The sequence below is a fragment of the Carcharodon carcharias genome, chromosome 4 (assembly GCF_017639515.1).
Source record: "Carcharodon carcharias isolate sCarCar2 chromosome 4, sCarCar2.pri, whole genome shotgun sequence".
Lineage (NCBI taxonomy): Eukaryota > Metazoa > Chordata > Chondrichthyes > Lamniformes > Lamnidae > Carcharodon > Carcharodon carcharias.
The window spans coordinates 180,470,693-180,485,919 of record NC_054470.1 but is presented as its reverse complement, the minus strand read 5'-3'; the positions used below and the strand labels follow the sequence as shown (position 1 = coordinate 180,485,919).

At 42.6% G+C, this 15,227-nt stretch overlaps 1 protein-coding gene across 1 annotated transcript in view; it reads right to left on the bottom strand.

The window, feature by feature from the left end:
• glra3 (glycine receptor, alpha 3) overlaps positions 1-15,227 on the bottom strand; it is a 257,224-nt gene that overhangs the window by 126,939 nt on the left and 115,058 nt on the right. Inside the window, exon 5 of the mRNA XM_041186381.1 lies at positions 9,034-9,116. Coding sequence (XP_041042315.1) covers positions 9,034-9,116 — 83 coding nt within the window. The remainder of the gene's footprint in view (positions 1-9,033; positions 9,117-15,227) is intronic.

Here is a 15,227-nt window from a genome sequence, read left to right as displayed (position 1 = left end):
AAACAACCCCAGCCTCTTATCTCAGACCCTCCAGCAGCATCGTGGTAAATCTCCTCTGCACCCTCTCCAGTGCAATCACATCCTTCCTATAATATGGTGACCAGAACTACACGTATTACTCCAGTTGTGGCCTAACCAGTGTTTTATACAGTTCCAGCATAACATCCCTGCTCTTGTATTCTATGCCTTGGCTAATAAAAGCAAGTATCCCATTTGCCTTATTAACCACCTTATCTACCTGCCCTGCTACCTTAAGGGATCTGTGGATATGCACACCAAGCTCCCTCTGATCTTCCAGTGTGCTACCATTCATAGTGTAATCCCTTGACTTTTTAACCCTCCCGAAGTGCATTAACTCACGTTTTTCCGGGTTGAATTCCATCTTGTATGAAACTGGACGGTCCAGTTTCAGGGGTGGCTAACTAGTGATTTCATGGGATTAAAATTGCACATCTCCAGTCCACTTTGCAACTCCTGCAGCAGTTTGAAGAAATACACTTGAGTGTGATTTGCGTTGATACAAGCAGGACAATCTGCATGTGCATGACTGGACTCATCTGTGCCTCTTCATTCGGCTTTGATTCTTAAGATGCTACATCACATCTGGCTACATACCAGGCAAAACTAACAGCCTTATTTTTTAATTCATTTGTGGGACTTGCTGGCTAGGCCAACATTTTTTGCTCATCCCTAATTGTTCAGAGGAAAATTTAAGAATCAACCACATTGCTGTGGGTCTGGAGTCACATGTAGACCAGGTCAGGTAAGAACAGTAGATTTCTTTTCCTAAAGGACATTAGTGAACCAAATGGGTACTTACAACAATTGGCAAATGTTTTGTGGTTGTCATCTGACTTTGGATTCAAATTTCACCATCTGCTGTGGTGGGATTTGAACCCAGGTCCCTAGAGTATTAACCTGTGTTGTTTGGATTACTAGTCTAGTCACAATACCACGATGCTACCACCTCCCCAATGATCAGAAGCTTATACACACTTAAGAGAATATCCTTCACTTAAGCCAAGTATAGTTAGCGAGCAGTGGCCTTGGAGTGTGTCACTCCCTTCCCTCACCCATTTCAGCTCAGAAACCAACTCTTAATTTTGGTGCATTGGTGTAAAACGGAGATAAAAATTGAAGAGAAACATTAAAACAGGCTACCTGTTTACTATGCACCCATAACCATGCAACCGCAGAAGGTGTTACACATGCCCCTTTACTTCCCCCCTCCTCATCGTCCAAGGGCCCAAACACTCCTTTCAAATGAAGCAGCATTTCACTTGCACTTCCCTCAATTTAGTCTGCTGCATTCGCTGCTCCCAATGCAGTCTCCTCTACACTGGAGAGACCAAATGCAGACTGGGTGACCGCTTTGTGGAACACCTTCGGTCTGTCCGCAAGCATGACCCAGACCTCCCTGTCGCTTGCCATTTCAACACACCACCCTGCTCTCATACCCTCATGTCCATCCTTGGCCTGCTGCAATGTTCCAGTGAAGCTCAACGCAAACTGGAGGAGCAGCACCTCATCTTCCGACTAGGCACTGTACAGCCTTCTGGACTTAACATTAAGTTCAACAACTTCAGATCATGAACTCTCTCCTCCATCCTGACCCCCTTTCCGATCCCCCTTTTTCCAATAATTTATTTTTTAAATATATTTTTCTTTACCCACTTATTTTTAAATTTATTTCGATCTATCGTTTTATTTCCACCTTTTAGCCCATTTCGATCCCTTCCCCCCACCCCACCCCCAGCAGGGCCATCTGTCACTAGCTTGTCCTGCTTGCTTCCCTTAATGTCACCATTAGCACATTCCTTAGATAATATCACCACCATCAACACCCCTTTGTCCTTCTGTCTATGACATCTTTGGCAATCTCTTCTTGGCATCCACTGGCCCTCTATCCAGCTCTACCTGTCCCACCCCCCTCAACCAGCTTATATTTCACCACATTTCTATATTTCTTTAGTTCTGATGAAAAGTCATTCGGACTCGAAACGTTAACTGTGTTCCTCTCCGCAGATGCTGTCAGACCTGCTGAGTTTTTCCAGCTATTTTTGTTTTTGCTTTTACCTATTTATTATTGCTTGTTCCTGGGCCTCTACATTACTAGTCCAGTGACATTATCGCTGCACAACCATGATGTCAAGATCATCCCTAAAATGTGGAGAAGTAGAGGAAGCCAAAGCAACATAGTACAGAATACTTTAACGTTCAAGCAAAATTCATGTCACACAAGTGCCAGGCAAGGACCATCGCCAACAGGAATGAATACAGCTATCTCCCCTTGATTTTCAATGGCATTAGCCATAACTGAATCCCTCACCATCACCATCCTGGGGGTTGCCATTGACCAGAAACTGAACTGGACCAGCCATATAAATACTGTGGCTACAAGAGCAGCTCAGAGACTGAGAATTCTGTGGTGAGTAACTCACCTCCTGACTCCCCAAAACCTGTCCAACATCTACAAGGCACAAGTCAGAAATGTGATGGTACTCCACACTTGCCTGGATGAGTGCAGCTCCTACAGCGCTCAAGAAGCTTGACACCATCCAGGACAAAACAGCCTGCTTGAATGGTACCTCATCCACAACCTTAAACATTCACTCCCCCACCACCGGCGCACAGTGTCAGTAATATGAAGTATCCACTGGATCCATTGCGGCAACTCACCAAGGCTTCTTTGACAGCACCTTCCAAACTATGACCTCTACCACCTCGAAGAATAAGGACAGCAAACATATGGGAACGCACCACCTGCAAGTTCACCTCCCAGTCACACACGATCCTGACTTGGAACTATGCCTTAGTTTGTTCACCGTCACTGGGCTAAAAAATCATGAAACCCCCATTTGAACAGCACTCTGGTTGTATCTCCACCACACAAACTGCAATGGTTCAAGAAGGCAGCTCGCCACCGCCTTCTCAAGGGCAATTAGGAATGAGCAATAAATACCGAACTTGCTTGCAGTGCTCACATCCTGGGAATGAATAAAAAAAAAGCTTGGATAACATTCTGATACACCTCAATAGAATATGTTAGCATTCCCTTGTGTAGCAACTGATAATGTGGATCAAAACATTTCACTGTTTGTAAATTACTTAGAGACATTTCTGAGGGACCGGATCAGATGCAAACCAACTTAAAAGCTTTCTTCCTGAAACAAATGTAAATATGGAATTCCTGTAGCTGGTGGATGGAAGCTGAGCTACATAGTTAACGCATGCTTTAACTGTTTACATGACACACTGCCGCTTATTGTTTGACAGATGCTGGTTACGGAAGTAAATCTTAGAGTAACGGTGGTCTGCTGCATAGGCACACTCATTCCAAATCCTGCCTCTCGGCCAAGCATCTAATATCAACCCATAATCCTGCCACAGGCTAGTGCTCCATATATCAACCACACAAAGGAAGAGGTTTTGAAAGAGGTTGGAGCTGCCTGTCATGTGTTATTATTTGAACAGATACAGAAAGTATCTCTTTTCATGCATGATGTAGAAGAAAAGGATGATCTTGGTCACCAAGGATGCAATTTCTCCCGAGCCCCGTTGTCAAGGGACCCTTTGATAAGTTGAGGCTACAAAGAGTCCTAATTAATAACCTGCAGTTTCTGAAATTTAATGTTATTGTGCCTGAGGTAAGTTCCCTCAGAGCTGGGAACAGTAATGTCATAAATGCACAGAAATGTCCGTGAAATATTAATTCAAGCGCCAAGGGTTTGCATATGTGCTTCATGTACTTGACATGTACTTTACATGACAGGGAACTGTACAGCACATAATGGGCAGAGCTTTGCCCTCGATGGGCGGGCCCAGAAATCGCGTGCTACGGCGCTCAGCGCTGCCGGGGCGAGGGCGGGAGGAGCATAAATTCGGTCAAGCGCCCTCGTGTGCTTGGCCAAAGCTCCCTGAGGCACAGAGCTGTCTCAGGGAGCTGAAGATTTTGAGCAATAAAAAATAAAGAAATTTAAAATAATGAAAACATGCCACCTCATGAGACTCTGTCACGTGAGCAGGGACATGTTAATATTGGTGCAAAAAGCTTTTATTTTTTTAAATCGCTGGGCAAAACCTCATCCCACCCGTCAATGAGGTTTCGCCAAAAAACGCAAAGGCCGCTTGTCCTTTTTGCCCGCCCACCAACTGAACGGTTGGATGGGCACTGAAAATTTCCAAACAGCCAGCCGATTAAGGGCCTTTACAGGCCGCTTAATTGTCAGCGGGCGCGCTGCCGACTCCCGCATGTGCCTGCCAGCCAAAATATCGCGTAAGTGCGCGATGGCGTTGGGATGCTCGCCCGACGTCATTGCGCGTGATTTTACGCTCGTTCAGATTGGGCGCACACCCGCCCGACGAGCACAATATTCTGCCCAATGAGTGTGCCAGCGTTCCTCTATAAAGTCTTAGGCTGGAATTTTACCAGGGCCTTGGAAGATAGGCTGCCAGGTGGGAAGGATGGCAAAATGGCAGAGGAAGACATTGGGTAGTTGTGCCCAATATCTTCCCCACTGCCATGCCATTTAGACAGCAGCAGCAAAGTTGACAGATTGGCTGCTCGGTCAGAGACCAGTTGCACCTTGCTTCCTAGCCCCGGTGACCCTAGCCCCATTTACCCCTCTCTGAGGGCATGCCATTGAGGCACCCTCTCCCTGCAGCTGAAGTCACAGCCTCAGCAATGGCCACCACCAGCGGTGGTGTTGCTGAGGCTTCAGAGCTGACCTCCATTTGACTGGGCTGGCAGCTCTTGGGGGCAGGCTCCCTTCCCTAATTGGGACAACAGCCCCCACAACAGCCACTTCATTGGCCACCACCAGGAGTATGCCTGCCCAGATCCCCTGCAGTGGACAACTCCAGCCTATGGAGTCATTACGAGACAGAAGGAGGCCAGCTGGCCCATCGAGCCCATGCCGGCTCCCTGTAGAGCAATCTAGTCTGGTCCATTCCCCTGCCTTGTCTCTGTAGCCCTGCAAATTTATTTCCCTGAAGTGTCTGTTGTTGCGATTATCTGATTTCATAATTTGTGTATTTTAGGTGGACAACGTTTATTTTTAGGAATATAACTTTTAGCTTGGTGATTAAAATGTTAAATGTAAGATAAATAGAAAAGGCATGATTGAAAACCTTGTAAACAACCCTAAAGTGAATGCAAATCAAATAAGCCTGAGTTAGTTATAGTTCAGAGGTAACCTATGTTTATTCAATAAGGCCAGAGTCGATAGTGAGAACATTAAACAATAAATGATCTATCATTGAGCTTTTGTAAAGTCAGAAGATCTACCCCTGCCTCAATAAAAGATTTGACTTCTTTATGTAGCTCCCAGATGAAAAGAAGCTACTGGCAGTTTGTAAACATAGAGGTTTCTTGATGGACCCAGCAAGTCTGGAGAGAGGGCAGTCATATCTATGAGAGATATAAATTATTCATATGGGTCACAGAATCAAAAAGTTGCTTTGTAGGTAAAAAAATAATTAGTTTACATTTCTGTTTGGGGACATCCCAAAACATGGAAAGTTATCATGGAGTTGGGTTGTGGGGGTTAGATGGTTTCTTTGTTTAATATATCTCGGTCCTCCTCACAGAAGGCAGTTGCAGTTTTAGTCTGGTGTCAGCTGCAGCTTACTGAGTCCAGAGAGCAAAAGGAGATAAATATTAGTCAGGCCTGCACCTTAAGCAGAGAAAATAATAACCGTATCATTCACTGCGTGAAATGCAGGTGGGGACTCAAGACCAATTTTTCTCATTCTTTCACAGAGGGTGGGCATTGCGGATTAGGTCAGCATTTATTGCCCATCCCTAATTGCCCTTGATAAGGTGGTAATGAGTCACTTTCTTGAACCGCTGCAGTCCATGTGGTGTACAGTACCCACAGTGCTGTTAGGAACTGAGTTCCAGGATTTTGACCCACCAACCACAAAGGAACGGCAATATTGTTCCAAGTTAGGATGATGTGTGAATTGGAGGGGAATTTGCAGGTGGTGGTGTTCCCATGCATCTGTTGCCCTTGCCCTTCCAGGTGGTAGAGATCATGGGTTTGGAAGGTGCTGTCAAAGGAGACTTGGAATTTGTGTGTGGGGAAACAAAGCTGGAAAATTTGCCTGGCTTGAAGCTTGAAGAAGAAATCTACAGGGGTCCTCACAGTGAAAGGAATTTAGCCTTGTGGTAGAAAGTCAATCAGTTTGGAATGAGAAGGCATCTGCTAGGAGCTGCAAGTCAGCAGATATACTGAAGCTGTGGGAGCTGATTGGGAAACACAGTCTGTTTTGTTCTAAAGCCAGGATAAGGAGCTGAACAGCCCATAGTGGTGAGGTCTTTCAAGAAATGAAGGATCACTTAGCCAGAAGCTAATAGAAGGACCTCCATGAAAATCTTGTACCTTGAAGAATAGCTGGAATACTGAAGAGAATTAAAGTGAATTCCAGATGCCTGTGGCATATCTTTGAGTTGGTCCCAGGAAAAGTTACTGAAACCTCAAGATTTTGTAAGATTAGATAAGTCTTGGGGGTTGGGGGGGAGGGTGGTGGTGGTGGGCAGCTGGGATGTGCGGGGAGTAGAAGTGAAGCTGGATTCATAGCATATGTAGTTATAAACTATTGTATTAAACATCATGGTGTTGAAGCACTTTTTCTGTTTAATTTTTTTCTGCATACAAGAAAGTTATTTTTTTATTAAAAAACATGACATCTTGTGATGTAATTTCTATTAATTAAACACTGGGTGTTTGAGTTTCTCTTTAAATTGTAACAGTTCCTACTAGCATCATAAACCCATACAATTTCCTTCTGAAATCATTCTTAATCTTCGCTTCCATCATACCCGTAGGCAACCAGTTCCAAGTCATTACCATGTTGCATAAAAACTGTTCCTCCTCACATCCTCCCTGTATCTCTTGCTCAAAACCTTAAATCTGTGTCCTGTAGCCCTTGTACTATCAACTAATGGGAACAACTTTTCTTTGTCTACCTTACCTTTAGAATTTGTTTTCTGTCTTTAGCAATGCTGCCCCAAGGGTGAATGTGTATTGTCCACCCTGTTAGACCTCACCATAAAGAAAACTGTAAGGAATGGTTAGTTCAGCTGGCTAGCATATGACTCAAACCAACACCAACAGCGTGGGTTCAATTCTTGTTCTAGTTGTGGTAGACTTGAGACCTGCCTCCTCACCCTGTCCCTGAAATCTAAAGGCAATGGTAAACCACCACTGACAAATTCTGCCAATAAAATGGCTCAGGATGAAGCATCAGCAGACAATGAGCTAAGGGCCTTCAGGGGAGCACACATACCATACCATAAAGAAGGAACTTGCATTTATATAGAGCTTCAGGATGTCTCAAAATGATGCTCACTCAATGGAATACTTTAGTGTTGTAATCATTGTTGTAGGGAAATACAGCAACCAATTTGCACATGGCAAGCTCCCAGAAACAGCAATGAGGTAGTATCCAGATAACCTGGTGTTGTTAGTTGAGGGATAAACATTGGCTACAATACAGGGAACAACTCCTCTGCTGTTCTTCAAATAGTGGCTATCGGATCCTTTACACCAACTTGACAGGACCTCAGTGTAACATCCCATCCAGAAGATGGCACTTCTGACAGCTCAGCACTCTCTCAGTGTTGCACTGAAGTGTCATGTTGGATTATCTGCTAAAGTTTCTAGGGAACTTTAAGCCATGACCTTGTAACTGAAGTACTTCTCACTGAGCTAAGGCTGTCAACATGAAAAACTGTAGAGGATGCTGGGAGCTAGCTTTTCAAATTGATGCTGGTTCAACTCCAAGTTAAGTCTTAAGTCTATTTAATGTAAGTGGCATAAACACAATGAGCTAAATGGTCTCCTTATATGCTGCAAACTTCTATAGGTTAATGCTGGTGGTTAAAAAAAATATAACTGGCAAACCAAAGCTTAGATATCCGTGAATGGATTACGGTCTCAGCAATAATAAGAGGCACCCGAGTACACATAGTTCCCTTTTCTAAGTTAGCAGTTCAAGTCTGAATCTTGTTTGGTGGAAGGGCTGCTCATTAATCAGGAACAGAGATCAAAAGAAAAGTCATACTGGACTCAAAACATTAACTCTGTTCCTTTCTCCACAGATGCTGCCAAACCAGCTGAGTTTTTCCAGCATTTTCTGTTTTTATTTCAGAGATCATCATGCCTGAATCCTAAAGCCCCTCCAGGATTCAATAAAATGTTTCCATTTTAATGAAAAAACTTTTTGTGCACTGTGGGGTCCTGATGACTAGTTGTGTTGGATCCTGGTCACTGGTTTAGTTGCACTAATGTATCTGGGTTGCACGCTTGTTTTGGGATGACCAAGTTGGTACCATAGACAGAGTAGATCAGCAGACAGTTCTTATGTAGAACACATTCCATTTATTTACAAAGGAACTCAGCAGCTACATTTGTGTGCTTACAGCTTAAACTCTGTCTCTACATTACAAACTCTAATTGTAGACTACTGACTACTAAGGTAGCCAGTACTACACTGCTATTAGATACTAAGATCATATGATCTTCCATTACAACATCCTTTTTAAAGGTATATTACACATCAGATTACCACATGCATTGTGGGATATTAGGATATGAATAGGAATTTACCCAGACTGTGCTTTTTTTTAGCACAATTTGCCCGTAGTTGGCTATACCAGCACAAAAGATCTCAGCCATTTTAAGCTGAAATTGCATTCAGAGTAAATCTAGTTTCTGCGCTCTTTTGCATTAGTTTAAAAGGCAGCCCAGCCTACAAAGCTGTCAAGAGGAAGGCAGAAATGTTGCAAGGGAAAAAAGCAAAGGCACGTTACACTATGCTACACTAACGTCTTGAGCTATGCCTAACCATGTGGTATCATTCCCACATCATATATGAAATAGTCATCTTGGCATCTTTGGCATGGTTACATTCAAGCTGACGATTGAAATGAACTAAGGGGCTCGCTGCATTTGTTGTTAGAGGGAGAACATTCTTCATCAAACACAATGAAAGGTCAGGTAACTTCAGATAAAGGAATAGGCTACTTACAGCTCTCCAGCTGCATTATGCAGGTTTGAACATCCATCGGGAAATTCTTTAGATCCATTGGGCATGAAAGAATTAAAGTCAATCTGAAAGATTAGATCAGTAATGTTGGACAACATTATTTCTTAGGTACAATGATTTCACAAAATGAAATAATTTCAGCAAACAAATCACTTTGAAATATAAACTTGAAATGCAAAAGATAGAAACCTAATAAACAATCGGTGTAATATTAGAATAGCACCACCAAATGCATTTCACTACTCTCAAACAAAGTAATTTCTCATCCATAGCTGGCCACCTATAGTAATTCGCTGATGCACCGAGTGCTTTTTCTGCACATTTAAATAATATAATGAAGTGTAATATAATTACTTCCTAATGAATAATTTGGGTAAAAGCTACATAAAAATGTGCAATAGTTACTCATAATGTTTGTGATTTGGCTTTAATAAGTTGTGGTCAAGTTGATTCCTATTGCGTAGGCAGATTTAATCTCAATGCTCAAACATTATGAAAATTAATTGAGATTGTAGATCATTAAAGAGATCAGAGCATTTTCTCAACAGGAAACTTTGTGCATATATAACAAAAGAGTTCAGCAGAAAAGTTAACTTTCAGAAAACAAATAAATCTTTAGCTTGAGTCGTACGTGCTATACCTCTTACAGAGACCAAAACTACAACACCAATTGCAGACATGCAGCAATACATAGCTCTAACCGTCTTACACTTTCAGGCACAGTTTTGCCTGCGTACTTCTCTTCAAAGGCATCTAATAAATCCTTAGCATGTTAAGCAGTAGAGTTATGCAGGCACCAATTTTTATAGAGGAGAATAGAGTTTCTGCTGGGTTGGATTGGTTTTTTCCAATGCAGGCTGAGATAAATAGACACGCCCTGTTACCTTAGCAGAGGGGTCAAGAATCAGGGAGAATAGATTTAAAGTAATTGGTGGAAGGATTGGAGGGGAGATAAGGAAACATTTTTCCATCCAGTGAGGTAGGGGCTGGGACTCACTGCCTGAAAGGGCGGTAGAGGCAGAAATTCTCACCACATTTAAAAGGTACTTAGGTGTCTACTTGAACAGCCATGACCCACAGCGCTACGGACCTAGTGCAGTAAAGTGGGATTAGGCTGGGTAGGTCTTCATGGACCAGATGGGCCAAGTGGTCTCCTTCTGTGCTGTAAATTTTCCAAGATGCCAATTCAACTAGAATTGGCCAAACCACCGTAAAATATCAAGGAATTTCAAACACAAGATACATCCAATGAAAATCTTCAATTCTGGTTTTAAAAAGCTGGTTCTTCCCTTTAAACCGACTGTGCACCAGGCTGAATTAATTACTTTGGTGAGTTTACACTTATTGTGCCTGCTTGCGGCCCCTCAAGAAGCTCGTAAAATTGATTTTTGTAGGCACTAGTGCACTAACATATTAAAATTTTTGAAATATTAAAATAGATTAAGTTTACTAAGAAAGTGACTACTGTACACTAAATGAAATGACCAGACAATTCTTCATAGCTTTTTAAAAGTCATCTTCAGAGATTTAAAATAAGATTACTCACTGGCTAGACACTCTTCTTAAAAATGCTAATTTTCTTGTAATGCATTTGCAGCTGAAGTATTAAATCCGCGCCAGATTACAACCCATCCACACGTCAAATGAATATATTGTAATGCAAAAACCAAAAAAAAAAGCAATTACTTTTTAAAGCACTGCCTGATTGTGGTGATTCGTGGAAGATTTTAGGTTTGTGATTACACAAACGAATCTGAGCAGAAACCTGAACCATAAAAACCAATTTGCAAAACTAGCGCAGTTTTGAATGCAGCTTGCAGCTGGATTGTCCATTGTGCGCAAACCGAAAACTCTAACCTCTAGATACTGGAGGAGGGAGGGGAAAGAGATCAATGTATGCTGCCTATCTCATTCCATCCTGGGGGACTGCTGAAGTTTTGCAGGGGTAATGTGCTTGAAAATGGCTCAAAATCATTACAAACGATTCTCTGGTGCAATGCTGAGCAACATGTTTTTTATTTGTTCTTCGGATATGGGCATCGCTGCCTAGGCCAGTATTTATTGCCCATCCCTAGTTGCCCTTGTTCAGAGGGCATTTTTAAGAGTCAACCACATTGCCATGGGTCTGGAGTCACATGTAGGCCAGACCAGGTAAGGACGGCCGATTTCCTTCCCTAAAGGACATTAGGAAACCAGATGAGTTTACTAAGAAAGTGACTACTGTACACTACATGAAATTATCAGATAATTCTTTATAGCTTTTTTAAAGTCATTTTCAGAGATTTAAACTAAGGTTACTCACTGGCTAGACGCTCTTATTAAAAAAATGCTAACTTTCTTGTAATAAGTGCATTTGCAGCTAGAATATTAAATCTTCGCCAGATCACAACTATTCCATGCATCAAACGAATATATTTTGATGCAAATACTAAAAGAAGCAATTACTGCCTGATTGTGGTGGTTTGTGGAAGATTTTATGTTTGTGATTACACAAACGAATTTGAGCGGAAACTCAATATTCAATATTAATTGGACTCAAATTCCACCATCTGCCATGGTGGGGTTCAAACCTGGGTCCCCTGATCATTACCTGCTGGATTATCAGTCCAGTGACAATACCACTCTACCACTACTGCTAAAACCATCTGATTGGGCAGTTAGAATTAGTTTATCTCCTAAATTTTCTATTTTGTTTTTTTACGATAGGCCAGGTCGACAGCCTGTTCCCAAGCTGCTGCCAATATCCCTTGTATCCAGCTTCCAAAAGGTACCAGCCAGGGGCTGTCGAAGCATGAATCTCCTGTCCAACTTCCCCTGCGCCATGAACAGATATTGCTATCTCTGCTCCACAGCTCCACAATTGGCATGGTTCAAAATGGAAACTCAACAGGGTAGGACCTGAGCGTGTGCGGTTGGCCACTCTGCTGTGGCTCTTAAGCATAAGTGCTCTCATGATCAGAGCCATCGTGCCAGCATTCTTGAGGCCTTATGGATGGGTTGATTCACCAGCAGGAGGCTGAGCTTGATTCAAGAAGATGATGCAAGGACCACCAAAGATCACCACCCCCACCTTTGTTCAACTGACCGTGACACAGGAAACATAGGAACAGGAACAAGCCGTTCAGACCCTCAAGCCTATTCTGTCATTCAATTAATTGTGGCTGAATCATCTTAACACTATTGCCTAAGATATCAATATTAATAAGATATTGCATGCATGGATCCCTCACACTCAGAATACTTGATGGAGTTTACAGATATTAGTAACATAGAGTTATATAAAATGTAAGAAATCCTCTACTGTGAAATGGAAATGGACCATCTATGAAGTTAGCTTGATAGGGGGACATGGTGGTTTAATGGTAATGTCATTGGACTAGAAATCCAGAGACCTAGGCTAATGCTCTGGTGACATGATTTCAAATCTAACCATAACAGCTCATGAATTAATTTTTTAAAAATCTCAAATTGAAAGTTAGTCTCAGTAATAGTGACCATGAAACTATCATTGATTGTCATAAAAACCCATTTGGTTGGTAATGTCCTTTAGGGGAGGAAATCTGCCAGCCTTACCTGGTGTGGCCACATAAGACACCAGTAATGTGGTTGACTCTGAAATGATCTAGTAAGTCTTTCAGTTCAAAGAGCAAATTGGGATGGGCAACAAATGCTGGCATTGCCAGCGATGCTTACATGCCATGAAAGAATTTTTAAAAAGTTAATCAATTATCCTTCATTCATTGGATCTCCGCTCTTAATCTCAGTTCTCTCGTCTGAAGCTCATGGTGGGGGAGGGGTGCTGTGGTTAGCCAATGTTTTGACTGGTGCCATCAGTTTTCACCCTTCAATGTGTTAAAAAAGGATGTGCTCTTGGTTCTTTGGGACACAACAGAATCTATACTCCAGGTTTGGCAAAGCTCGGATAATCCAAGTATCAATAAGGCTTTCCCCCCACCCCTCCCTTTAAAATAAATTGCAAGTGCAGTGCAATATCTCAGATGGTTGAGCTTATGATCCCCAAGTATAAAGCTGAATTCTGTAACCTGACAGTCACATCTGAGTATGCTTGATAAGCTTCCAAGGTTGTCATGCGGCTGTCAGATAGACAGGCTGCATATCAGCAAGATGTACAGAGCAGGAGGCTAACATGAATCAGATTGAACCACTTATGCTGTATCTCATGAAAATCAAAAGCATCACACTAATGGTAATCACAGAGCAAAGTGTAGCTCAGACCATTCCACATTCCCAGCTACGGCCTAAAGTAACTTCCTCCCACCTCCTTGTCCCTCTCATTGCAAATTGCTTCCCATTATGAAGTGTCGCCAGCTGGTGAGAGCCTTTTGGTGCTATGGGCACCCTGCTGCTTAATGTCTCCTCCTGACATTTGGTGATGTTGATTGACTTTTAAGCTTTGAAAAGGGCCAGTTGTCACTACACCAAGTTTTCTGCTAATCTGTTTGCTGGGATTTGGGAATTGCCTCCCTTCACCTATTCTAAGACCCCATTGTGCAATCGGGCTGTCATTCGGTTTCACTATATAATTCATTTCCTTTTTGAAATTGCAACAGCATTTATGTGGTGGCTTCAGCACTATGGAAACTATGGAGAGAGGAGCAGTCAGCATGATCAGAAAAGCCAAGCCAATTAACAGCAAGCAGCTCCAATAGGGTATGTCATTGTAAAGGGCAGATGGTGTCACAATGCATTCTGGATAGAAAGTGAGGGCAGATCTGGATAGAGAGGAGCAGGTCAACAATGGAGAACAGGGGATGGTCTGGATGGAGAGAAGAGGGGGTCTGAATGGCTAGGAGATGGCATTTGGATGGAAGAGGGGTGGGATCTGGAAGGAAAGAGGGGGTGGAGTTTGGATGGAGGGGGAGGGGTTTAGATGGAGAGTCGTGTTGGGTCTGGCTGGAGAAGGGGTGGGGTCTAGATGAAGGGGCAGGTGTCTCGATGGAGGGGTTGGGGTTTGAATAGAGAGAGTGGGTAGGGTCTGGATGGATTAAGGGGGAGAGGTCTTGATAGAGAGAGGGGTTGGGGTCTGGATGGAGGGACGGGCTGGAGTCTAGATGGAGGGAGGGGCTGGGGTGTGGATGGAGCAGGTGAGGGGTCTGGATGGAGCAGGTGAGGGGTCTGGATGGAGAGAGGCATTTCTGGATGGCGAGCTGAGGTGGTATCTGGATAGAGAGTAGGAACTGAATGATGGTAGTGGGTTAAGGAAATTTTCAGCTGATATTTATTTACGTGTATTGTTTGCAATGCCTTTTCCAATAAAATTGTATAAGTGGCTAAAAATAATGGTGCCATCAACAACACTGACCTAAATCATGTCCCTTCTCCTTTTCAAATTCTGTCCAATAAATACATTGCAATGTTGAGCCTTCTTTTATGATGCAGATCCTAAAGTCTTGGGATCAACCTAGGATCAAGAGGCCCCAAAACTGGGCATAATATTCTAAACATGATCCATTCAATTGGTAAGCATTAAAGTGAAAAACATTGCAACCATGACTAAATGTTGGCAACATACTAGATAATAGTTTGACAATCACTGTGTACTTCCAGTAATTTCAAAAGTCAGATCCAAATCATTTTCTCATTTCACCTTTGCTAATAGACTTCCGCTCATTGAGTATACATGCTCCAAGTTTCATATTCTCTGTTCTTATCTGTCTAACCGTACATTTGTTTGCAAAGATGGCGAACAAACTTTTCTGTGTGGACACCGCGCCACCCTATCCCCCTTCCCCCTAGCAAATACCAATACACTCTCAGCATTCCCTGTTCTAATGATGTAGATAAGCAAAGAAAACAGTTCAATAACAGTTCCGTTTTATTGGCATATACAGCAGCAGAAACTAGCCAAGCAAGCCAATGAATTGAGAAAAAATGGAAAACTGATGACTGGCAGATATCTGAAGAACTGACCTCCACTTACTGACTCTCCAGAACATTTGAAAACCTGTGGCACACAGTAATATTCACCTTACTTTGCGCAACCTCTTAATTTGCCCAGAACCTTTTTCAGTCCAGTCATTATCCTTTATGTTAGCAATTGCAATGATGTATGAGTATGCAAATTCAGTGTTTTAATTAAGGACAATTGGGTAGAATCAGGCTGGAGACATAAGACTATAAGACCATAAGACATAGAAGCAGAAATTAGGCCATTC